At 36.6% G+C, this 25,249-nt stretch overlaps 1 protein-coding gene across 1 annotated transcript; it reads left to right on the top strand.

Annotated features, from left to right (window-relative positions):
• The first annotated feature begins 1,323 nt into the window (after positions 1–1,323).
• On the top strand, positions 1,324–12,377 carry tmem59l (transmembrane protein 59-like). The gene is made up of 8 exons (XM_046858525.1): positions 1,324–1,617; positions 5,252–5,357; positions 5,494–5,588; positions 5,690–5,842; positions 9,006–9,114; positions 9,258–9,372; positions 9,487–9,604; positions 11,258–12,377. The coding sequence occupies exons 1-8, from the start codon at positions 1,441–1,443 to the stop codon at positions 11,414–11,416; spliced, it is 1,032 nt and encodes a 343-aa protein (XP_046714481.1). The 5' UTR covers positions 1,324–1,440; the 3' UTR covers positions 11,417–12,377.
• Positions 12,378–25,249: the final 12,872 nt, after the last annotated feature.

Here is a 25,249-nt window from a genome sequence, read left to right as displayed (position 1 = left end):
TTAAAACAGTAAAACCCCATAAAAACAATGCATTCTGAGTAATTTTTTATTTTTTTTTGAGAAAGTACAAACAGTATACTGTGAATTAACAGCGTTCAAATTTGACAGAGACTGTGTCTGAAATCCCACCCCACACCCTCATTCACTATTCCCTACATTAGTTTACTAGTAAAGTCCACTTGACAGATTAAATGAAAACAACTGAGTGAATTCAGACACTGATATATTTGATTGAAAAAATGTTTTGTTTGACTTCACTATTTTGGAAATCAGTGATTGCTTTAGTTAGGCTTGTGACCCTTGGTTCCTTAATATTGTTTTTTTTTGGTTGTTGTGCATATAAGGCATATTTATTGTGGGGGGAAAAAAAAAGGTTGTCGTTAAAAGAGTGTGGTAAAACTTTGATTATCTGCTGATCAATCAGATGATTGTAGTCATCATTTAATGACCTTGTCTACTGATTTCAGTCACTATTATTCAATCAGCATCTTTCTCATACATTTCATAGTGTTTATAATGACTAAGATAACAAACTTTTAAGCACAAACATCAGCACATGGAGGTGATAAACGTTCATGCTGCAATGCATGCTGGTTTCAAGAATAGTACAAAACTCCCAGTGTGCATAGCAGCATTAATAAACTATGCAGTTGAATGTTCTTACTATTTTCTTTATTTGCTTTTATTTTGGTGTTTGGTTTGTTTTGACTTTTCAGTAGACTGTTTTGTGATGTTCAGAGTTCATCTGTTTCCCCCCAATTTCTGATTGTCACCAATGTTAACATTCATATGCTGATCGTTGCTTTCTGTGTTTAGATTTTGCAGTAGTTCTAAACTTTTATATGTATGATGACTATTACCTACTTAATTGCTGTAATATCAGCAGTACAGTTTTTGTGTTGAGTGAAAACAATGTATTAGCAAAGATTATTACATCTGATCCTAGTTTCTATTACTATAAAACTGGATTACTATAAGCAATGCTTGATAAACACAACTAGGTAAAACAAGCATAGAAATTTTTCCTTTTTATAGATTTTATATATTTATTTTTATTTTTTTAAATGACAAGGCTCAAGAGCTCAACACTGATCACCATGATGGTGACTTCAAATGAAAGTATAACACTTAAAATCTAAATTTGAGAAAAAAAGAAAGAAATAAAAAAATGTAATATGCATGTCCTCTTAGGACCTCTGTATTTTAGGGAAAAAGCAAAGTGTTTTTTTAAAAAAAAAACATTACAGCACCAGGTGCACTGCTGCGCGTGCACGACAGCGCTGAACGTCTGGCGTGGACGCGCGGCGGCGGCGCGCGCGATGATGATGATGATGCTCGTGACGCCACAGCCCCAAGCGTTTCAAGGCGGAGAGGATCCGGTGCGTGGAGAGAATCCGGGACGAGGATCCAGTGCGCACTTCAGAAAGGGGAAACACTGGCATGAAGATGAAGATGGCACGGGTCTGTAGCGCAGCGTGCGGCGTCTCCGCGCTCATTCCTCTGCTGCTCGTGGCGACCGCGGCGGCAGCATCCGATCTGTTCGACAACCAACTGGGAGACATCAGCTACTGCAAAAACCAGTGTCAGGTCACCATCAGAAACAAAAAAGCGGCCAAAGTAAGTGATTTGTACTGGATAAATAGGTTGTGCATCGCTCATGGGAATTCTTGCCTACTGGTTTGAATAAATGTCAGACAAATGTAAGAAGATCAGATGCAGTTTAATCAGATGCAATACAATGAGAAGATCAGATGCAACGAGAAAAACGTATGCAGTAAGATCAGATGCAATGAACAGATCACATGCAGTGAGAAGATCAGGCTCCTGATTGGGTGAAACCAGGGCACATCCATGCACTCAGCACTTTTAATTCTGAATCCTCAATGACGACACTGCGCAAAAAATTCCTGGTGAGGGCCTTGATCGATCTGATCGCTCCTCACTATCCGGTAGAGGATCCCAGGCTTGGTGCATGATCACCCGAAGGTTCTCCTCACGTGTATCCGCGCATTTTTGGGAGGCACCGCGGCTTTAATCACGCGCCTGCTCGACCTCGACGGGAGCGCGTGCGCCAGTGTGCGGCAGTGTGCGGCAGTGTGCTTGTGCAAAGGAGCGTCCTGAGTTGACGTGCATGCTATTGTATGAGAAGCAGCAAAGATCAGGGATTTTGATCTCTCAATTCCAAAACGTGTCGCATTTATCATTTCATTACTGAGAGAAATTTTAACACAACAGCAGATGCATGAATATTTATTATATTTATTATATATTTATAATAGGGATGATTCTTCTGTCAATAAGGATCTTTTAAAAAAAAGTGTTATGTCTCGTGCACTAAAATGCAGCTTATTCGATTCACACAATAATTACTGCCTGACAAAGAGATGAGCTGAGACATATTTCTGTTCTTCTTTCGCCCGAAGGTCGGCGCTGTTCTCCATTTTATTAAGCTGACCTGATAGCTGACAAAAGAGAACAGGCCTCCATGCAGTGGAGTCTCAGTGCACAAGCAGTACAATGCTTGTGCATAAATAACAGCGTAAACACTCCACAAATGTGCCGAGTTGCTCACATGACCTTTTCCAAATGCTTTCACCACGACAAAAGTCCTCATTAAGAAATAAAGTTTTGATTGGTATCTATAGACAGAAGGCTTGTGTAATGATAATGAAGATCCTGTCGGTCATATTGAGATGATATAGTTACCGTTTTTGCTTTAAAACCTGTCCCATCTTATCCTGCTTTTCCATTTATTTTGATTTGTATGTCAATTTTTAGAACGGCACAGCTTTATAGAGTCAAGACTTTTCACTGGCAGTGCAATGTAAAACACAGACAGACAGACAGACAGACAGACAGACAGACAGACAGACAGGCAGGCAGATAGATAGATAGATAGATAGATAGATAGATAGATAGATAGATAGATAGATAGATAGATAGACAGACAGACAGACAGACAGACAGACAGACAGATACATAGGTATATAACGAAGTATTATTAAAAGGTATATAAAAGGTTTAAAATTATTAAAAGGTATATAACGAATGGACATTCAGTGTTGAGGATGAGAACAGGATCAACATATGTTGATCCTGTTCTCATCCTCAACACTGAATGTCCATTCGTTATCAGCTGAACAGTAGACACTTGATTACAAAACCCTCGATGGCCGTGATCCATTGTAGACTGTTTATATCAATTACAGTCCAAATCCATCCTCATGGTTCTTCAGTTGAACCCTTTACAGTAACCCCATGGAGCTTTAGACTGTTCTGGACTGTTCTAGACTTTTCATGTGGAACCACAGTGAGCAGTAAGTGGCCTCATTTAAAGAGATTGACCACTGCATTTTAATATTAGGTTTAGATGAGTTCATTATAAAAAAATATAATTTAAACGGAACACATTTTATTGTATTATATTGTTTTTTAATTAATAGGGATGTTTAATATTTAATTCAATTCAATTGTATTTGTTCTAAAGCAGATTTACAGAGATAAATTGGTTAGGAATATAAAAGGTTCCTGATCATGGCTGACAGGATTGTGGGATTAGACACCATGGTGGTCTTCTGCTGTTGTAGACCAGCTGTTTCAATGCTGAGCAGTTTTTGATTAATGATTTGAGATACAGTTGCCTTTTATTCTTCTCTGACTTTGACTATAAGTGAAACTGCTGCTTTACCTTTTAATAATACTCTATAAAATGAGGATGTTTATAATACAGTGTGGTTTGAGATGTTCTGCTTGTGATTGTTCAGCAGGTTTGACTGGTAGTTTTAACATCTTGTACTATGTGCCTTTTTAAATTAAGTTCAATTATGAACTATTATTCCAGCTCAGACATGTACCAAGCACTCCAGTAGGACTCGCTCACATCATTAAAACAGGCTAAATCTATTGTACAGAATAAATATTATATTATATTTTTGTTTCATTTAACCAACAGAAGAAATGTGTTCTTTTTGTTTAATTGATTCATAAAATAACTATTTTTATGGTCTATATAATCAATTTTTTTTACATTTAAAGAATGAAATTTATGCAAATAAGCTGTCATGTGTAATAAACATATTTTTTTATTGGCTTAACCCAAGAATACCTTTATCATATCCAGTTTTACTAAAGTACTATATGAGTACAATAGTGAGGACATGAAAAATTACTCCATTACGATGGGAAAACCGAAGATCTTTCAAAACATCGTTATTAACCTGTACATATCAGGAAATATATGCAAATAAAATTTCATTTAGCATGATTATGATTAAAAACAAAAGGTTTTGATTTTTCAAAACTTTGCAGAATTACACAAAATTGTATTCATGATTTCAGTTTCAGTCCATTTAGTTTTCTGTCCATGTCCATTTAGTGACTTCTTTCTTAACAAACAGTGAGAAAAAAGCTCTTCCTGAAGCTTTTCATAGAATTATGCACTGGAACATCACCAGCTGTTCACACAGCTGCTTTGCAGTCAAACCATTGTTTTTGCTGATCAGGTAGTTTGATGTCAATAGAGGGTGCTATACAAAATAATATGCACCTAAAACCCACTATAAAATATGGTGTTAGATCTCTAATGGAGCTCTTGTGAAGATTGATGAAGCCATCATAAATGATTAACCCAACACCTAGTTCCCTGTACCATCAACAAGGTGGTGAGCCAAACTACTAGATCATATTTACAAAATTAATCTCCATCAGAAATTTGATCTCTTTATATTTTTCAAGCAAATAGCCCAGATAACTTGATTATCAAACATTTTAGCAAAGAAATTTGAATATTGAGTCCTTACAAAATAATTAATAAAAATACACATTATGCACAAATTTCATTTTTACTTATTTCTTTATCCTGGTGAGTGTCATGGTTGATTATGCCACAGTGTATGTGTGAGTAATCCTGAGCAGGCAGGGCACCATGAACTTATTGAGAGTGTGAGGAAACCAAAACTTAGAGGAAACCAACCTTTTTTAAGGTGGGCACTCATGAGGCAGAGCTTATGGTGTCTCAGGAACTTTATTTTAATTTATTTTAATTTATTTTAATTTAGCAGTCTGTCGTAATACATTTTGCACAAAATATGCATATTTCTCAAGAAAGCTTTTTTGTTTTTCTTCCACAGACTTTTGTGCATTAAAATTAAAATGCCACTACCTAATACGTTAATGGAAACTAATTTTGCTTAATGTACTGTCATTTTAAATGTTGTTGTTCTTAGATCTTAAGAAGCTCATGTGCTTGCAGGACTCCATAATGAATGCATGCTACCGTGGCTGCCGGCTCTATTCAATTTGCCAGTTTGTGAATGGGAACACAGGCTTCAACAACAGCAAGGAGGAATGCCAGGGAGGTGAGGCCTGGTGAAGCAATGCAGCATAGATATGTCACTTAGCAAATATCTGTTGCCCAAATTTATGTTATTGAACTTTTGAGCAGTCTTGACTCATACACTGAGTGTATGTGTGTATATATGTGTGTATCTGCAGCTTGCCAGGAAGCATACAGTAAGTTACTGGAGCAGGAGGCCTGCAGCACAGGATGTATGAGCCAACCAGCTGAGCCTGAAATCCAACGGAGGAAGGTAAGACTCTACGAATTCAGCATTGATAAGCTTCAAATGTTTTTTGTAACTTAGGATCTTACAAATTAGACATCTATCACATCAGTCTGCTCCCTTCACAGCTTAAGGCCCTGACCAACCGCCCCAAGCCAGTTTCAGTAATGGACGCTTTGTTTGGTTGGTGTAACGATATTGTCAGTTCTGCTCAAAGCTTCATGTCCTCCACCTGGACTTTCTACCTTCAGGCTGATGATGGGAAGGTGGTCGTATTCCAGGTCAGTTCATTTTTTAAGTTTTCAGATAAAAAAAAGAATGGATTATTGTCTAAGATGGAGTGCAGATTATAAATTAGTACATTTTATATATCTACTGTATATAAGTTTGGTATATACCAGTCTTTATTCTCTTTTGCATGTACACCAACCAGGGAAGAAAATCTTGTTACCTGTTACAAAGACAAAGAAAAAAAATTGCATTTAAAGGTTCTGACTACTATACAGGAGAATCGTAGACGTTTACTTAGCCAGTATTTATGGCACATTATCCATATCCTTTAATGGATTTACTCTGTGCAATCTATTAAACATCTTAATGCAGACTGACCATAACAGTGTTGAAGTCACAACTTAGTGCAGGATGTTTAGGCAGTTTAAATAAAATAAAAACACAACTCCATTTTGGAGAAATCATTAAAGTATTGATGTAGTTTTTTTATGATAAGTATCAAAATACTTATCATAATAAAAAAAGAGAATCTTAGAACACTTTGTCATGTGATCATTTTGACTTGAAGGTCCCCAAACCATCCACATGGACGGTTATAATTACACATCCGCCAATTAAAGCAGTCCGTGTAGAAACATAGCAAAAGTTCTGTTTGGTGTTCTGATGCTTTACGTAATTAAAACACCATAATTACTTTAAAACATTTACAAGGATATTTTGTCTTCATTAAGTTGACTTTGGTTTCACTTATGATACATACATTTGCATAAAGCATCCATATTTATCCATGTATTAAAGTATTAAAAACTTGGAAAGTATTATTTTAAAGTACATTTAGAACAGATAAATTGTGCGATTAAGTTGTGATTAATCACAAGTTAATTCATGACAATCATGTGATCAATCACAATAAATATTTTAAAGTATCAATGTCCAAAGTATCAATATTTTGTGTGCGTAACATTGTTATCCATCACTGCCTTAATCCTCCTGGTTATGGACTTCACCAGAGCTGCAGAAGTTGTTGCTCTTCCACTCCTACATAATGACATCACAGAGCTGCTGGATGTTAAACACATGTCGCTTCTCCACCTTCCACTGGAGGATCCCCACAGGTGCTCAATAGGGTTCAGGTCTCTCCATCATCATACTTAGCTTCTCCATCACCTTCACCTTCAGCAATGCAGTTGTCATCTTGGCGGTGTGTTTGGTGTCATTATAATGTTGTAAAACTGTTGCTCGGCCCATTTTCTGAAGTGAGGGCTTCATGTTCTGCTTCAGAATATCACAGTACATGTTGGAATTCATGCTTCCCTCAATGAACTGCAGCTCCCCAGTACCAGCAGCACTCATGCAGCCCCAGACCATGATGCTGCCACCACCATGCTTGACTGTAGGCAAAACACAATTTTCTGGGTGCTCTTTAACAGGGCGTCACCACACATGCTGGACACCATCTGAGCCAAACATCAGACCACAGGATATGGTTCCAGTAATTCATGCTCTTGGACAGGTTGTTCTTCAGCAAACCGTTTGCAGGCTTTCTTGTGAGCCAGCTTCAGAACCGGCTTCTTTCTGGGATGACGGCCACGCAAACCGAATTGTTGCAGTGTGTGACATGTGGTCTGAGCTCTGACAAGTAGACCTTCTGCTTCTGCAACCTCTAAAGCAATACTGCAGCTCTCATGCGTCTGTTTTTGAAGCCAAATTCTCACTGCATCAGTAACTACACAGTTACTGCTTTAAAATAAAAAGAACATGCAGTATAATACCAATACTTCTCTGCCTGTCTCTAACTTTAACACAAGTTCTACTCTCCTGCACAATGATAACGAGTGACAGTTTTACAGTATTTCGCTTTTTTTTCTCTATTTTACAGTTATCTACTGGCAGCAGGGTTGCCATTAATCTACTTTTTTTTTGTTTGTTTTTTACAATAGATTAAATATACAGTATTTTACTGTTAAATTAGTGTATTTTTTTTGTGGTTTTTTTTTTTTTCATTTCACACGTTTAACCCCCTTAATCCCACAGCAATATCCTCAGTTTTAAAATAGCACTAGTTAATGAGAAAATGTAGTGACAAATAATAAACACAAGACAGGACTCAGGAACTTAATCGTTACTTCCTGTTTATATAAAAGAGATCAGGTAACACACCGCTGCACTAATTATTTTCTTTACAGAGCAGTGACCAAGTAAATGAGGCTTGAATATGAGCGAGAAAAACCTGTGAACACACAGACTCACTAAACGAAAGAGAAATATTTCATACGCATACATCAACAATCAGTAAATTAATCTCAACATTGGTGACAATCAAAAATGGAAAACAAAAACCAGATTAACTATAATAGTGTACTGAAAAGTCACCACAAACCAAACACTATAATAAAAGCGAATAAAGAAAATACAACATTCAGCTGAATAATTTATTCATTCTGCATTGCATGAGTTTCATGTTCTGATTCTTTATTTGTGTCTGTATAAAGTGCTGTCGCTCCTTTTTTTTTTTATTTGGCCTAATATTTTAAAAGTTTTTATGATAGTCATAATACCATCATAAATAATATTAAGCTTATCAGAAATTACCCACAAAAGTTTGTATTAAACAGTGATTGAACTCAGTAATAAAGAACATTAGACAGCAATTACATGTTAATAGTTAATCAAAACCACTTAATTATAATTTTTCTTGTAATATTTTATCATAATAGATATGCTTTACAAACACAGTTAGAACTGCTGGAGGAAAAACTAATATTAAATCGTTACGGGTCACGAGCCCAACTAAAGCAATCACTGATCTCCAAAATGGTGAAGTCAAATGAGACATTTTCAAATATAAACCTCTGGTAAGTCTTAAAGAATGTTTATGCTGTTTTTAGAGGTGTTTAATCATCCTCTGTTTTAATTCAGTTGATTTCTTCTAATGCTGTAACTGTATGTCACCTGTAGTTTTGTTTCTTGTTCTTTCCTTCAGTGATTCTGCATGTTAACAGCAGATATTCATCAGTGGGTGTGATATCAGACACAGTCTCTGAGTGTCAACTCTGAACGCTGTTAATTCACTGTACACTGTTTATACTTCCTCAATTACAACAAAATTACTCAGAATGTCAAAATGTTGCCGTTTTTTGACAGCAATTTTTTAGTGTATAAATCGAGATGCATGTATGTCTTGACTGATATGTCTATTGTCAATTCTTTTAGAGTGAGCCAGAGATTGACTATTATTTACCTGAGTTGCAAGCCTCACATGCCAGTGTTGCAAAAAAACTCTGGCCTGAAGGAAATCCTCAGACACAGAAGCCACAATCTGGTACGTAAGATAATCTTTTTTTCTCTCTACAGGATCAGTGCTGGGGCATGTAGCTGACTCTATCTTCTGGCTTGACTGTATTTTCAAAAAGGCCACATATTTTGTTGATCCTGTAAATTAAATATCCACCCACTGCCTTTTAGGTGAACGACTGAATGGAGAGAAAAATGTTCCTAAATCTGCGAGTAAGGGAAAACACAGCAGTCAGAATGTTGAGGACACAGTCGCTGAACATGACTTCCTGGGCTGCATGTCAAGGTCAGATGGTCCAGATTCAGTAACCTTCAGCTATTCTGATTCTTTTTGTATTGAATGATACATTTTAGATTTGGTTTAGTGTAAATATGCTCACTTGTTCTTTTGCTCTTGCAGGCGTTCAGGTCTGCCACGCTGGATCTTGGCTACATGTCTCATGTTATCAATCATGGTGATGCTGTGGCTGAGCTGTGCCAGTCTGGTAACAGCCCCTGAGCAACATGTAAAGACTCAGGTATCTATTCATGCAAAACAAACCTGATATTCTTGCATCGGATCCAAAGTCCAAAGAGGCCTAATTTTTTTCTTTCGTAGTCTCGGCATGAAGAGTTTTTGTTATCACAACTTAATTTTCTCATGATTTTGACAACATTGTTTCCTCACGATCAGAACTTCTGTGTATTCAGCATTAGAGCATGTTCTAGACGCAGCATCATGGATAATAACATTTTTATTTAGAAAAATTGTGATAACGAGAAAACAAGAAAAAAATATAATGGCTTTAGGGCTTCTGTAACTTTTCTAAATAAAAATATAATTGGTTGAATGTGAATACTTATGAAAGCCACAGTGTAAAATCAAAATTATTTATATACATAATATACAGTCGTGTAAAATAAAAGGACACCCTCATTGAATTCTATGGTTTTATGTATCAGGACTTAATAAAATCATTTTATCACCTCTAAGAATTAGGTAAATACAACCTCTGATGAACACCACATGACATCACACCATGTCATTATGTATTTTTAGGAAAAAAAATGGAGAAACCATTTCTGTGTTCTTTACAATTTTGCTCCAGATCTTTAAGGTTCACCTTGATTCTGTTATTTTTCAGCCGTTCTGTTGTAAATTTGTTCATGTGCATGGGATCATCGTCATGCTACATGATCACATTTTGGCCAAGCTTTAGCTGTTGGATAGATGGGCTCTCATTTGACTCTAGAATACTTTTGTATACAGACGAACTCATGGTTGACTCCATGTGGCATTAAAACAATCCCAAATCATTACTTCTACACCACAGTCCTTTACAGTTAGTAAGAGGTGTTTGTGCAGATATGCTGTATGGTTTTTGCCCTTCTGGCTAAACATCTCCATTTTGATCTCATCTGTCTAAAGTCATTGTTCCAGGTTTTGTTCATGGTTTGTTCAGATGCAACTTTACAAACATAAGCCAGAAAGAAGAGGATTTCTCCTGGCAACCCTTTCAACCTGTTTATTCTATTTCAAATATATACTGTCATTTAACCTGCTTAAGGCTTGTAGAGTCTGAGATAACTTTTTTGTTTGTTTGTTTTTACAATTTCTCTGAGCATTGAACAGCCTGACCTTGGGGTGATTTTTTTTTGGTATGTCCCTTCTGGAACGATTGACAACTCACTTGAATGTTTTCCACTAGTGAATAATGTTCCTTACTGTACAATGATGGATTTAGATTTTTGATGGTGTTTTGGAAATGGCCTTATAACCCTTCACAATATGATGGGCATCAACAATTGCTTCCTTAAGATCACTGTGATGTCTTTCCTCATTAGTATTGTGTTAACATACACCTGATACACTGCTGAATCTTGGGTGGTTACACCTTCTGATGAGCAATTATGAGGGCCTTTGATTAACATCACCTGGCTGCTTCTTGGCCTCTTAATTCCTATAGAAGCAGTAAAGGTATACTTTTTCTCACATGGTTTCTCCATTTCGGCCTGATTTTTGATTGTTTGCTGTTTGCAAATTGACATTAGAATATTTGTTATGTCTATTACGAGTCATTCAGAGATGTTAGGATGGAATCTGAACCACATCATTTGTTTTTGTATATCCTTTACCTTGCTTGGAATTTCACTATGATGTCTATTATTATTAGTCTATTTTCTTTTTGCAGTTGAGCATCAATGGTGATAAGGAGTTCCTGGACTATGTGCCAAAAGTCAATCCCTACCATCTGACTTCAGTGATTGCTGTAGCAGTCGGTCATCACGACGAAGGAAAAGACCCAGGGCCTCTGCCAGTCAAAGTTGACCTGAACAAAACCTCACTTTAAAGTCCTTCTGATGTGTGCAATATGTTAGTATTTCTGTCCCTCAGTTAGAGGTGGAAATCATAACATTTAATTTTCTAAATAAAATGCATGGTATATACATATATATATATATATATTCTTATATATAAGGAACAGGTTACCCAATAAGGCCATTCAGTAATATCGATTTAGATGTTTATTGAGTTCCATAGACAGTGCTGCTTTTCAAAATTATTACGATCACGATTATCCAAGCTTTGATTGTAGCACTTGTGATTTGGGATGCTGATGTATTCTTTAAAACAGAATGTCTTTAACACAGCCAAAGTACTCCTGGTGCAGTACAGTGGGCAAAAGACAAACAGCATTATTTTCAATTCGGTTAGTTATCTTTGTCTAGAAAGGAGGTTTTTGACATTTGATTTTCACCACTGTGGACTGGAAAAAGGCCCTACTCATGGAAAACTCGTGAGCATAATCATGTGTACATACATGTAGTTATTTATTTATCTTTATCTATCACTATTGTATATCACTTATGCTGATAGATTTCGTGATGAAGTAGTTGTTACAGAATAAAGAAGTAGTTACTTTTAATAAGGATTATGAGTGATGCCTAGGTAAAGTAAGAATGTTGCTTTCTGTTTTGTTCTTAAGATTGTGGGATGAGAGGAACCTCCTACGTCTGCTTAGTGCTAGGTTTTGACAAATAGTTCATTTGTTACCAGCCACAGAGCCGACTGGCGTAATGGCTCTTCTAGTGTTCATTGTGTTTCTAAGCTGTTTTACCCATGTGATCCTAATCGCAGTGCATGCTAGTACGTTTTAAGGCTTAGCCATTATCAGCCTATCCACTTATGGCAATAGACTATTAAATGCTTTTAATATTTGTGTTTATAACTTAATGTTGAACACCAATGCAGTTGTACAATACACATGAGATAAGAAAGAAGGAAAAATAAAGAAACATCTTAAAATATGAGCTGTGTTTCTGTTGTTGTACATTATATATAATATATACATAATATATATATATATATATATACCTAATATACCTTATACATAATATATAATGCATTTATCATGCAGTAATTAACAGAACAGTATAAAAATTAGTTTTCCCTTTGCAATTTCAATGTCAGCCACAAACAGGGTTAAAACAGAGTAAAGAAATTCTGTCCTTCAGTTCGACTCTTGCGACCCTGGTTTATAGCGGAATCGCACGATAGACCAACAAACTTATTTGGAATTGTTTTTATAGGGTTTTGTTGTTGAAATAATGAAATTTATAAATACAAATATAATTATATAAAATGTAAAAGTAAAATGTTAATACAGTACTGTATACATAAAAGAGCATTTCTGGCATGGCGTCTGTTTATTTTGGGCGGTTTTGGAACGTAACCACAGCGATAGACGGGGGATTACTGTATATGGAGTATGTCATTTTAAACCCATTGCTAAGGCAAAGTAGAACATAAAATTATAAAAAACGTCCTTCGGATTCTCCCGTTAGGGGTCGCCACAGCAGATCATCCGCATGTTTGATTTGGCACATGTTTTTACGCTGGATGCCCTTCCTAACTCAACCCTCCCCATTTATCCGGGCCGGCACTAAGAGTGGCAACATAAAACTATAAAAGACTAAAATCGACGTTCCCCCAGGACCAAAGTGCTACATCACAAAACATAAATTGACAAAACGGAACATGGAACAAAACAAAGCTGAAAACTAACAGCATAAAGTACACATGTGCAACATTTACTGCAAACATTGCATCCATTCCTTTTCTCTATTATTTTTGCATATTATTACTTTTTCCATATGTACTGGTTTGTCGCATATCACCATGCTCTCTTTGCTAGAATTTTAGAAATTTTAGAAATAAGATTTATAATTGATAATAATAATAATATGTTTAAATTTAAGTTCAATAATTTTTTTTGTATAGCGCTTTTAACAATGGACATTGTCTCAAAGCAGCTTTACACAGATAATGTGGTAATAATAATAAGATTGTTCCTTAATGAGCAAGCCAGTGGCGACTGTGGCAAGGAAAACTCCCTGGGAGGCATTAGAAAGAAACCGTGAGAGGAACCAGACTCAAGCAGGAACCCATCCCCATTTGGGTAGCACAGAATATCCATTTATTACAGATAAACAATGTTGAGGTGTGCAGTGATGGTGATTAAATGAACCTTCAGTCCTGAGTCAGTGTAGCAGACTGTTGACTTTAAGTATAGTCTAAAATCATCCTCAAAACTCCTGTGTTGCTGTAATTTTATGGCTCCCCAGACTGTTGATGTGATGTATTATCAAGCTCTCTGGTTGGGACCTTGTGGGGCAGTGATGGCAAACATTGCTGCGATGCAATGTATGGTGGTGCAGCAGCTTGCTTTGGCTCTATCTGTGTTATTCTTTGTGTTAGTGTGTTTATTCTTCCTCTATGCATTATATCTCTTGTTTGCTGGGCACAGTTAATTTCTAGTTGTGTGCTCCAGTTCATCACTTCCAGAGATCCATGTGGATGTCATTCTTCATTATTGCATAGCTACTTGAACCATTGGCAGGCTGGACTCCTTCGGTTCACCCGCCACAGTTGTTGGCCATGTTTTGGTACTTTCTAACTGAACACAAGTGAAGGCTTGAGTAACTAAGATGGAGTCAATAAGTAAATGAGTCCTAATAGCTCCAGAAATGTGTCACTACAAATGTTATGGTGGACCAAAGTCAAATCAGCAAAAAATACCATTGATTTTAGAAACTAACACAAAAAGGACAAGTACCTTCCCTAACTCCCTTAGCAAACACAAAAACAAAAATCCAATTTCCAGACAATATATATAGGTTAAGGACCCTATATATATATATATATATATATATATATATATATATATATATATATATATATATATATATATATATATATAGGGTCCTTAACCTCAGATATGTAAAAGATTTCATTTGCTCTGGATAAAGGCCAAATGTTGTAAATGAAAAGGTAACAAAAGTGTAAATGCTAAGGTTACAAAACTGACTAATCCCTAAGATTATGCACTTGAACTCATTGAAGATGAAGCACCCCCAGGAGTCTCGAAACAAAGGCTGTGGTGGACCACATCACTGAAGCTAGCATGGATAAGGTAGGGGTCATGTTATCATATTTTCTGGTTCTAATAAAGACTAATGCTGCTGCATTTATTCATCCAACCTAGAAATCTTTTCTATTAAAAGCTAAATACTTTTTCGTTTTGTGTAATGACATTACATTTCTTTTCAATCCAATACTTAAGAAATGAAAGCAATATTCTCACAGTGAGCTTCAGTTGGGAAACTGGACTGTTTCTACCTCATGCTCAGATACAAACAAGACAAGATTTTGCTTTATTTTATGGCTATTTAATTCTATATTTTGTATACATTTTTATTCTACTCTTAAATGTTTATTTGATCTATTTTTATAGTTTGATCTACTTTGACCAGTCTGCAGCTGCTCAGCCCCACACATAGGAAGCTGCAAACTTTCTCACCAATTTGTTATACTCTTCTGGAGGATTACACCAGACAGACTTGCCTTCACTCTCTACATGCATCAGTGAGTCTTGGGTATGATTGGTTCTACCTTGGACTACTGAACCAGTACATTATTTACAAACTGCATTACAAGGTGGCACGATAACTGTATTGTCTCAGAGGGGAATGCTCTCCAACGGTTGGTGAAAAACAGCCCAACACATCACTACTGTTCTGCTACCCTCAATCAGAGACATATACCACAAACTCTGCCTACGAAGGGTGAAAAACTTTATGAACTGTTTACTCCTCTCCCATCTAGGAGACGGTATAGGAGCCTTCGCTGTTGCACTAGCAGACTCAGGAACAGTTTCTTTCCCACAGCTGTCAGCCCACTGAACTCTATCAATAAATGATGATCTCTACATCCAACTCAGTCAACTTAACACTACTCATATCGACTGGACTGTAAAACTTACATCGTATAAATGTATATTTTAATATTGTACACTTACATTGTTTTTGGTGATGCCTTTTACTGCTACTGCCTACTGTTGCACATTCTCTTACTGTTGTACAAATTACAACATTCTACCTCAGGTTGCTTTTTTTCACTGATGCTCACTTTTCAAATAATACTCTTTTGTGTTTATCGTTACATTTGCACCTTATTCAGTATTATTGTAATATATTTTGCACCGTTACACTCCCATAATCTGTTTATTGTATTTACACACATATACAATATATTCGTAAATTTACATGCTAGATTTATTTATATACATTGCTGTTTGCATTTCTGGGTAGATGCTAACTGCATTTCATTGGTCCTGTACTTATACTCTGCACAGTGACAATAAGTTTGATAATATCCCTACAAGACCTTCTATTTTGGAGAAGCACTGACTAAATCGTCTAGCTATCATTTTTATAATTTTTTTTCCTGCTCTCGTAGCTTTAACTTGACAGGTTCCATTGTACTGAGATTAGAATTATTAGCTTCACCTATCAGGGTTTGTATTATCACTAATTGGTCATAATAAAATGGTATACAAATTTAATATGGGAATCAATCCTACGTTAAAATGCAAAATCTGTAAATATCCTATGTTTTTAAAGTAATTTGATTTCAAAATGCTTATTGCATTAATATTATGATATTAGACAAAAATCAGAGAAGAAGCTTGTCTAAGAAAAATAATCCATTTCACTTGGAAGCTTTTAAATGGTTTATTACAAATACAGGTTTTGGTAAGAGTGTGTGAAAACACACAGTTCGTTTAAAGTGCGCATGTGCAACATTACTCCTAAGCTCAGTGAAGCTCAGGACATTTCCTCATGGTCACATGACACTGAGCTCCATTTTCAGTACTACTGAGCTGACACTTAAAAACGTGCTTTGAGGGAAGTGTTCACTTATAACATCTCCACTTCAATGTAAGTCTATCTATCTATCTATCTATCTATCTATCTATCTATCTATCTATCTATCTATCTATCTATCTATCTATCTATCTATCTATCTATCTATCTATCTATTTATTTATTCTTAAAGTCAGTGATGGTACATGTCTAACAGCCTTTTATAAAGCAGTTTACTCCAATTTTAATAAAAAAGTGTGTTTCTACATAAATATTATCTTGAGGAAGAAAATAAAACCATTTCATAATTTCTGCATAAATTAATTCAATTAAAATGTTTATGAATCACTTAATTAGTCGTTACCATTTATCTGATCATTGGGCGATGTGTAGAAAACTACGTACTTCCTATTTGTTTGTTTGTTTGTTTTAGATTATAGACTCTAAAAAAAATGAAGACTTTAAAAGCAAAGTTTCGGAAGACTGAGGTAAGAGAACACTTACTGAATGGCTTCTGTAGCTCTTTCTCAATAAACTTGTTTCCGTTTCTCTTATATACGATATAAATCATCATTTTCTTCTTTCTTTTATCTTGAAACACACATGTGATCTTACTTATGAGTCTTACTATTGTTCGAATAGAGCGTCTTACAGATGGCCTCGGGTGCAACCTGATATCCTAACCACTGTTTAATTATTTAAATGATCATGTTCACACAGATATGCATAGGTCCACTGCAGGACAGTTTATTGGGTGAACCTGCCATGTATGTGCCCGTGTATGTAATTCCCTTCGTTTTGTTTGTGAGCAATCTTCTGCCCTGTCTGCTACTGCAAAGAGATCACCATCAGATTACTGACCGGATCTTAGTACACAGGGAACCGTCATACTTACAAGTACATTATAGCACTGTAGTATTTGTTGTAGTGGTGCAACAAGAGAAAGGTTAAATGTTTTGATTTGAAGAAAACGTCTGTTTATTTATTATCAGATACACGAGAGAGACAGAGTGGCTATGTTTTGGAATATTAAAAAAGTACCAAAAAATCTGAATTTATTCACTAAATCATATTCATCAATAATATTCAAGGTATTTCAAGTTGTGTTGCTGATGCAGCCTGGGTCTGGCCATCCTCAACTGGCAACAATAATAAAGTTATTGTTAGCACATGCTGGAAGCTTCAGGTTTCTGAAATAAAGCTAATAAATAATTAAGAACGTGGCTCTTGCTTTCACTCATTTTTTTCAGAATGTAATCCACAAGACTCTAGGTGCAGGTATTGAAAATTAGGATTTATTTTTTTATTATTGTCACTGAATTATTGAAAACATTCCAAATTTTAATCCATGCAGTTTTTTATATTTCACTTATATTTTTATTAAACTTAAACATTTATTTAACTTAAAACAGAGGCCTAAAGTGTACCTGAAAATCATACTTGAGTAAAAGTATACTTACTGCAAAACTTACTCCATTACAAGTTGAAATTTTCCAATTCCAATATGACTTGAATAAAAGTTTTAAAGTATCTGATTGAACAGTACTTCAGTATTTGATTCATGTTGAACATAAGCTCAAAGATGCCTAAATATCAAGACACGTTCATAAAAAGCCAAAAGCAGCTTATTTATGCGATTTAATTCCCTAAAACACAAATCAAATTGTACACCACAACACTTCATTAACCAAGATAAACACAACAGCCTCTTCAACATGCTAGAATGAAACAAAGATCAAACAAATCAAAAGACAGCCTTCACTCCCCACATGCATCAATGTGCCTTGGCCACCCATGACCCTGTCCCTGGTTCACCACCGTTCCTTCCTTGCACCACTTCTGATAGATACTGACTACAGAGCTGCAGTTTTGACGTACAAAAAACAGGTGCCATGATGAAAAGATAATCAGTGTTATTCACTTAACCGGGCATAATGTTCTAATGTCCTAATGTTATGCCTGGTCAGTGTATACAGTATAAAAAATCTAATGCTGATTCACAATAATAATTCATAATAATCAAAGATGGCAGAGTGGAAGTCGCTCTAGATAATGGTGCTAATTTTATGTTGTAGCCCGTCTTATGTTGTCTTATGGATATCGGAGAAACCAATGTCCATGTGTACCATTGCCAAATTCTCCTAAATGCAGAAGTAACCCCAACAACATCATTAATCAGCAGGAGAAGCTACTCCGACCTTGGCTTAGTTCATGAACCAGGCCTCCAGACCGTTTGCGGCAGACGGATGGTGGAGGGGGCATCAGAAGTGGTGCTTGAGGGAGCAAAAGCTCAAAAAGTGAGCGGGCTGCTCTACAATCCATCCTGCTAGCAAATGTCTGCCTGGACAATAAATTAGTTTATATAGGACTCCAGCAAGCTACTCTTCATGAGTTGTTTTATTTAGAGATGTGGCTGAGTGACAAAGTTCCAAATGTCACCATTCAGTTTTGTGCCTGACATCACTCATTTTGTGCCGACAGAAATGCAGCTTTGTGCAGTAACACTCATAGCAGCAGACTGTGTTTATTTCAACACGGAGTGGTGTAAGAACTCTGTTCTCATTTCATGCAAAGTGCAAACATGCCAAGAGAATCCATGACCACTTCCAGGACAGCAGAGACATCCGGCGCATGCAGCAGGACATCCAGGCGATCACTAACTACAAGAATACTTTATCTACTTGTGACCGTGATGCCTCCCTCCCAGATGTACTAAATGACTTCTACGCTCGGTTTCAGCTGCAGAACAATGTGTCCTCCTCCCAACAACCACATGCTCTGTTTAACCACGGCTGAAGTGAGAGAAACTTTATGCAGAGTTAACCGATGGAAGTTATCTGGACCAGACAACATTCAGTTTAGCATTCAACACAATCATCCCTCAGCACCTGATTTAGAACCTGAGCCTACTGTGCCTAAACATCTCCCTCTGCAACTGAATCTCAGACTTCCTGACTGGGTTACTTCAGTCCGAATCCAGCACAGCATCTCCAGCACCTCCACACTGCGGCACTTCAGCACTGGGGCACTGCGGCACTTCAGGGCTGTGTGCTCAGCCCACTGCTATTCACTCTGCTGACTTACAACTGTGTAGCAATGCACAGCTTAAACCACATCATCAAGTTCACTTGACAACTGTGGTAGGTCTCATCAGCAAGAACGATAATTCAGCATACAGAGAGGAGGAGGAACAGCTAACAGACCTGGTGTAAAAACAAAAATCTATATCTGAACATTGACAAAACCAAAGAGATTGATGTCGACTTTAGGAGAGCACAGCGTGGCCATTCTCCACTGATCATCAATAGATCCTCCATTGATATCATCAAGAGCACCAAATTCCTTGGTGTTCATCTGGTGGGGAAATTCACCTGGTCACTCAGCCCAGCAGTATATTTTCTTCCTGGAAAGCCCATCTCCCTTCCCCAATCCTGACCATGTTCTACAAAGGGACCATTGAAAGCATCCTGAGCAGCTGCATCATTGCCTGGTTTGGAAACTACACCGACCCTACAGAGGATAGTAAAGACAGCCGACAAGATCTCCCCACTATCATGGACATTTATACCACACACTGCATCCGCAAAGCCAGTTGAATTGCGTGTGTGCTCACACCCCTCACACACACTCTACCATCAGGAAAGAGGTACCCAAGCATTTGGGCCACCGCATCCATACTGCCATCAGGCTTCTCAACAGACAGAACTGAACTGAATTTACACACACACACACACACACACACACACACACACACACACACACACACACACACACACTCAACTGCCGCTTTATTATTTTGGTTAAAATAATTAAAGTGTGCCATGACTTGCCAAATGAGCAGTTTTTCAAGACAAGGAATTAAATGTGTATTACATTGAGACACTGCATTTATTTTTTTAAATTCCACACAGAACCAGGCTGACCAGACATTGGCCATCGAGTCCATGGGGCTACTCCAGTCACACAGCCACCAGTGCTGATGTAGTATGCAGGGGCTTGGTGGGTAGTGTCAGGGGCTTGGTGGGTATTAAGGGAGGAGGCAATGCCCGGGGAGAGATAGCTCGATAGTGTCCCTTCAACCCGAGGCATGGCTCCATAATGTTTGAATAGAACGCCGTGTCTATGGCTAAAGGGGCAGGCCGATATAGGCTTTGGGCTTTGCCCAAGACCCAGACACCTCAGTGTGCAGGTCAGGGAAAAACGTGAAACCCCAATGTGGAGGTTGCGATGCCGGGAGCAGAAAGCGCTCATCGAGCTTACTCATCCAAGCTAGATCCAGCTTCTCAACGGCACGTGTCACACTCCATGAGCTCCTCGCTCTCAGGCTTGCACCCTTCTCGAAGAGTGCTGTTTTGGGGTACAGCCAACTGTCTGCATGATTAAGGCTTCAGTTCTGCTTCAGGAGTACTCTAGTATGCTCACAGTAGGCAGTTGTTGGCCTGTGAATTAAGCTTCACCTGACAACAGCTGCAGCATTTGGAGGGCCTGCTGACCGGCCAGCCCTTGCTCAGGGGCAAGGACTTCATAGCGGCATATTTCCTTTACTCCCAAATTGAAGCACAATCCTCTGTGTTGTGATTGTGTCTGGGTTATTTTTTGCTGCAAGATAAAGTTTCTCCCAATTGGACTGAACGCATTTCTCCATAAATTCCGCTCTTATCCAGGCGTCAAATATTCAATATTACAATAATCTTTTTTTTATACATGGAGCTCTTCTGAGCCCAGCAGTGATAGCTGGCAGTGCTGACCTTCCGATTCAAAGTTCAACATTGTAACCAGTGAGCTATCACTTCAGACTTAATGTTGCTTGTTTTGATTTGTGTAAATATCAAGAAATAAAATCACATATTATTTTTAACAGTAAAATTCCTGTTGTGTGTTTTGTGGGTTACCATTGTGCAGGAGAGTAGTGTTTAAGTCAAGGACAGACAAAGGCATATTGGAATTATGCTGCATGTTGATTTTTTAAAAGCAGTAACTGTGTAGTTATTAATGCAGTGTGAAGCTCTTGGTTAATGTCAATTGCACATGAATATGTGTTGCTGTTATCCGCAAGCATTTGACTTGAATTGATGAAAAAAACATTCTCGGTACTGATATGCTCACATTACTTAAACATTAAAAATAGTAGTTTATCAACAAATGGCAGTTGGCCAACTGAATAAAATTAGTTAACTTGAGTTTTTAATTTAATTTAATTTTTATAGTAAAATGCTGTAAAATGGATAATGGTAAAGAACTATAAAATTAACAGTAAATTACTGGCAAATGCAGCTTCCAGTATTTTACAGTTAATTTAGAGGACAATTTTTTACAGTATGCATTTCTATCACTAGGGGTGAATAAATGTTTTTTTAGAGGTACGAACAAGGAAGTACCATAATATACCAATGTTTAGCGGTACATTGCTGTAACCTGCTAGGGTCCAGCTGGAGCAAGAAAGCTTTTGTAGTTTTGTAGCTCTTTTAAGTATATTTCTGTACCTTGATTTTTCTGCACTGTAAAAAATATCCTGTAAAATTATGGTAAAAAACAGGCAGGTGTGCTTGCCAGAAATGTACTGTAATAAATACGGTTAAACCGCTATTTTACATTGTAAAAATTGTCCTGTAAATTAACAGTAAAATACTGTCAGCTTGAACTAACTCATTTTGTTTGCAGAAACTAACTGTATTTAAATTGTACTTAATTTGTTTAAGAACTAATATTTATCATATTTGAATAATCTGAGCATATTAATACTTAAAATGTATTTTATTTAAGTCCATGACAAAAAACAGAATCATACAAAATCATTAAAAGTATAAATTCAAGTCAAATCTCTTGTAGATAACAGCATCATACATTCATGTGCAATTAAAATTAGTGGAAAGACCCCCACTGCATCAATCTTACACAGTTACTATCTTTATATAAACCAACAGGCAGCAAAGCATCATTAGTTCTCTGTCCGTTATTGACTTAAACAGAGGCTCTACTCTCCTACACAATGGTGACCCACAAAATACGTAACAGGAATTTAATTGTAAGGTTTTACACTATTTTTCTGTTTTTTCTTGATTTTACAGTAAACTACTGGCAGCAGGGTTGGCAGAAATTTTTTTACAGTTTGTGTTTTTTTATTTCACACATTTAAATCCTTTAAGCAGGATTACTGAAGAGAAACACAACTTAGAAAAATAAAATATGAAAAAATGAAAATAAAACATTAAATCTCTCAAGATGATTTACACGATTAAACAACCCCCAAATCAGCATCACCAGCTTTACTTATTAAAAGCTCTAAATAAACTCTAGGGTTAGTGTTTAGGTGTATTTTCATTTTAAGGTTCCATAATGGAGATCAGTGTTTGCTTTAGTGTTGCTCTTAAACTTTGCCCTTTTAAAATTTGTTTTGGGAAAAAATTATTCAAATAACATTTAAATAAAACTAAATAAAAATAGATGATAATTAATTCATGCTGAAATTCATGTTGGTAGTTTTGTACAATTTGGAACCCAGCATGCATTGCAGCAGAAAAGTTTGTTAATAATCACCATTCTTGAGTTTCATATGCTGATTGTTGATGTCTGTGTGTCTAAACAGTTCTTATAGTACTTTTTGAAATCCTTAATATTTTGTTAAGTTAACTTGAAATGACATTACTATAAAACAAATAAATAATTGAAAAAGCCCATAAAATATAAAGATGAGTGATAAATAAATAAGCAAAACCACCAAATTATAGTTTTTCTTGTACTTTACAAACACAGTAGCAACAGCCAGAGAAGAACTAGTGGTTACAAATCAAGGGTCAAGAGCCCAACTAAAGCAACCACTAATCTAAAAATGGTGACAGAAATAAAGTTAAATTTTAATAAGTGAAGCTGTTAATTCTGTGTTTGGAGGTGTTTAATCATAATTCAGCCTGTAACTGTATGTAGTTTTGTTTCTTGTTCTTTCCTTCAGCAGTATTCATCAGTGTCTGAATTTATTCATTTGTTTTCATTCACTCTGTCAAGTAGACTATACAAGTAAACTAATGTAGGGAATAGTTTTACAAAGCAATAATGAAAGAAGTATTCAGTTAGCTTGTATTTACATTAACAGTATTTAAATGTACAGGGGTGAGGGTGAATAATGAACAGAAGGTGCAGTAGGTAATAAGATATGGTACATAAAGTAATATACAGTATAGTTGTGCAAAGATTGTGCAGAGTATAAGACATGTCAGAAGATAACATGCTCAAATAACATGATATAGATATGTACATGTATGACTGCATGTATGATTCAGTATATACAGAATAAATATGGGTGGAGAGTACAATAGATCCTATGATAACATAAGTTATAGATGGTGCAAAGATGCATAGTGGATAAAGCAATGCAATGTACACAACATTTGACAATGCAGTCAAATAATAATAACAATACTGTGCAGTCTTTTTGTGCGGACTCTGAAGCATCTGTTGCTTATATCCTTATATCTACGGCCTTGGGCTCCATGAAATAAGTTACACAGGAGCTTTGAGGATGGATTTGGACTGTAGTTAATGCCAACAGTCTGCTACACTGTCATAGGACTACAGTTTTTATTTGATCACCATCACTACACACCTCAACATTGTTTATCTGTAATAAATGGATATTTAGTGAAACCCAGATGAGGATGGGTTCCCTCTTGAGCCTGGTTCCTCTCAAGGTTTCTTCATTATGCCATTTCAGGGAGTTTTTCCTTGCCACAGTTGCCACCAGCTCACTCATTAGGGACAAACTTACACTTATAAAGAATATCTTGTTCATACATTAGCACTACATCTGTGTAAAGCTGCTTTAGGACAATGTCCATTATTAAAAGCGAAATACAAATAAAAATTTATTGAATTTAAGTGAACTGAACCTGTAGCGTCTGCATGATAGGAGAAGGGTGAATAGTCCATGGTTGGGGTGAGAGGTATCTTTGATAATGCCCTTTGCAGACAGCTTTCTTGTAAATGTACTTCAAGGTGGGGAACTGAGTGTTGATGATTCATTGGGCTTTTCACAACCCTCTGAAGGGCTTTACGGTCCGAAGCAGTGCAGTTGCCGTACCTCAATAAAAGTTCTCCAGTATCCTGTAGCACAGACAGGGACATTTTAAGTCTCCTCAGAAAATGCAGGCACTTCTGTGCCTTTCTGATCAGATAATATACACAGTGTACTACAATAGCTCAGGACCACAGGTTGCATCTAATTGCCTGTTACTGGTGTCTGTCCACCCAGATGAAGATAAGTTCCCTTTTGAGTCTGGTTCTTCTCAAGGTTTCTTCCTCATGTCATCTCAGGGAGTTTTTCCTTGCTACAGTTACCACTGGCTCGCTCATTAGGGATAAAATAATAAGGAACAAACTTATACATTATTTTATTAATGCTTTATCTCTGTAAAGCTTCAATGATTAATATGGTCTAATAGTGTCTTTAAAAATGTTAGAACACTTTCTGCCTTCCTGTCCTAAGAAACCCAAACACACCTTTATGATAGAGAGATTATAATTCTCTCTATCTAGTCCTCTCTAATGTCCGAATGCACACCACTAATTCTAAAGTGTTCTTCATTGGAATATCCACTTCATTCTTTATGAATTAATGTTTGTGTCTGTGTCTTCATATACAGACTCACAGTGCACAAAGGGAACAAGTTAGGAGGTATATCACTGTCACTATTCATTCTAATTTCAATACTATGTTTATCTATGCATCTAGTTATACAGAGACATTTTAGAAATCTTCAGTTTAAATAACTTTTAACAGTCCTCTGCCCCCTACAACCCCAACCCTGCCTGGAGGGACCACATCTCACAAGAGAAAAGCGCCTCCTCCTCCAAAGTCTCCTCAACAGGTATCATAATTAATTCATAGTTTGATTAGTCCATTCAAAGAAGTGTCTAATCAAAGTTAGAGATTAAACAAAATTATATGTGCATACAGGGTACACAAGTTTCCCCAGACTTGCATC

This window comes from Silurus meridionalis, chromosome 9 (assembly GCF_014805685.1).
Source record: "Silurus meridionalis isolate SWU-2019-XX chromosome 9, ASM1480568v1, whole genome shotgun sequence".
In the NCBI taxonomy this organism is placed as follows: domain Eukaryota; kingdom Metazoa; phylum Chordata; class Actinopteri; order Siluriformes; family Siluridae; genus Silurus; species Silurus meridionalis.
This window is presented reverse-complemented; position numbering and strand designations above follow the sequence as displayed.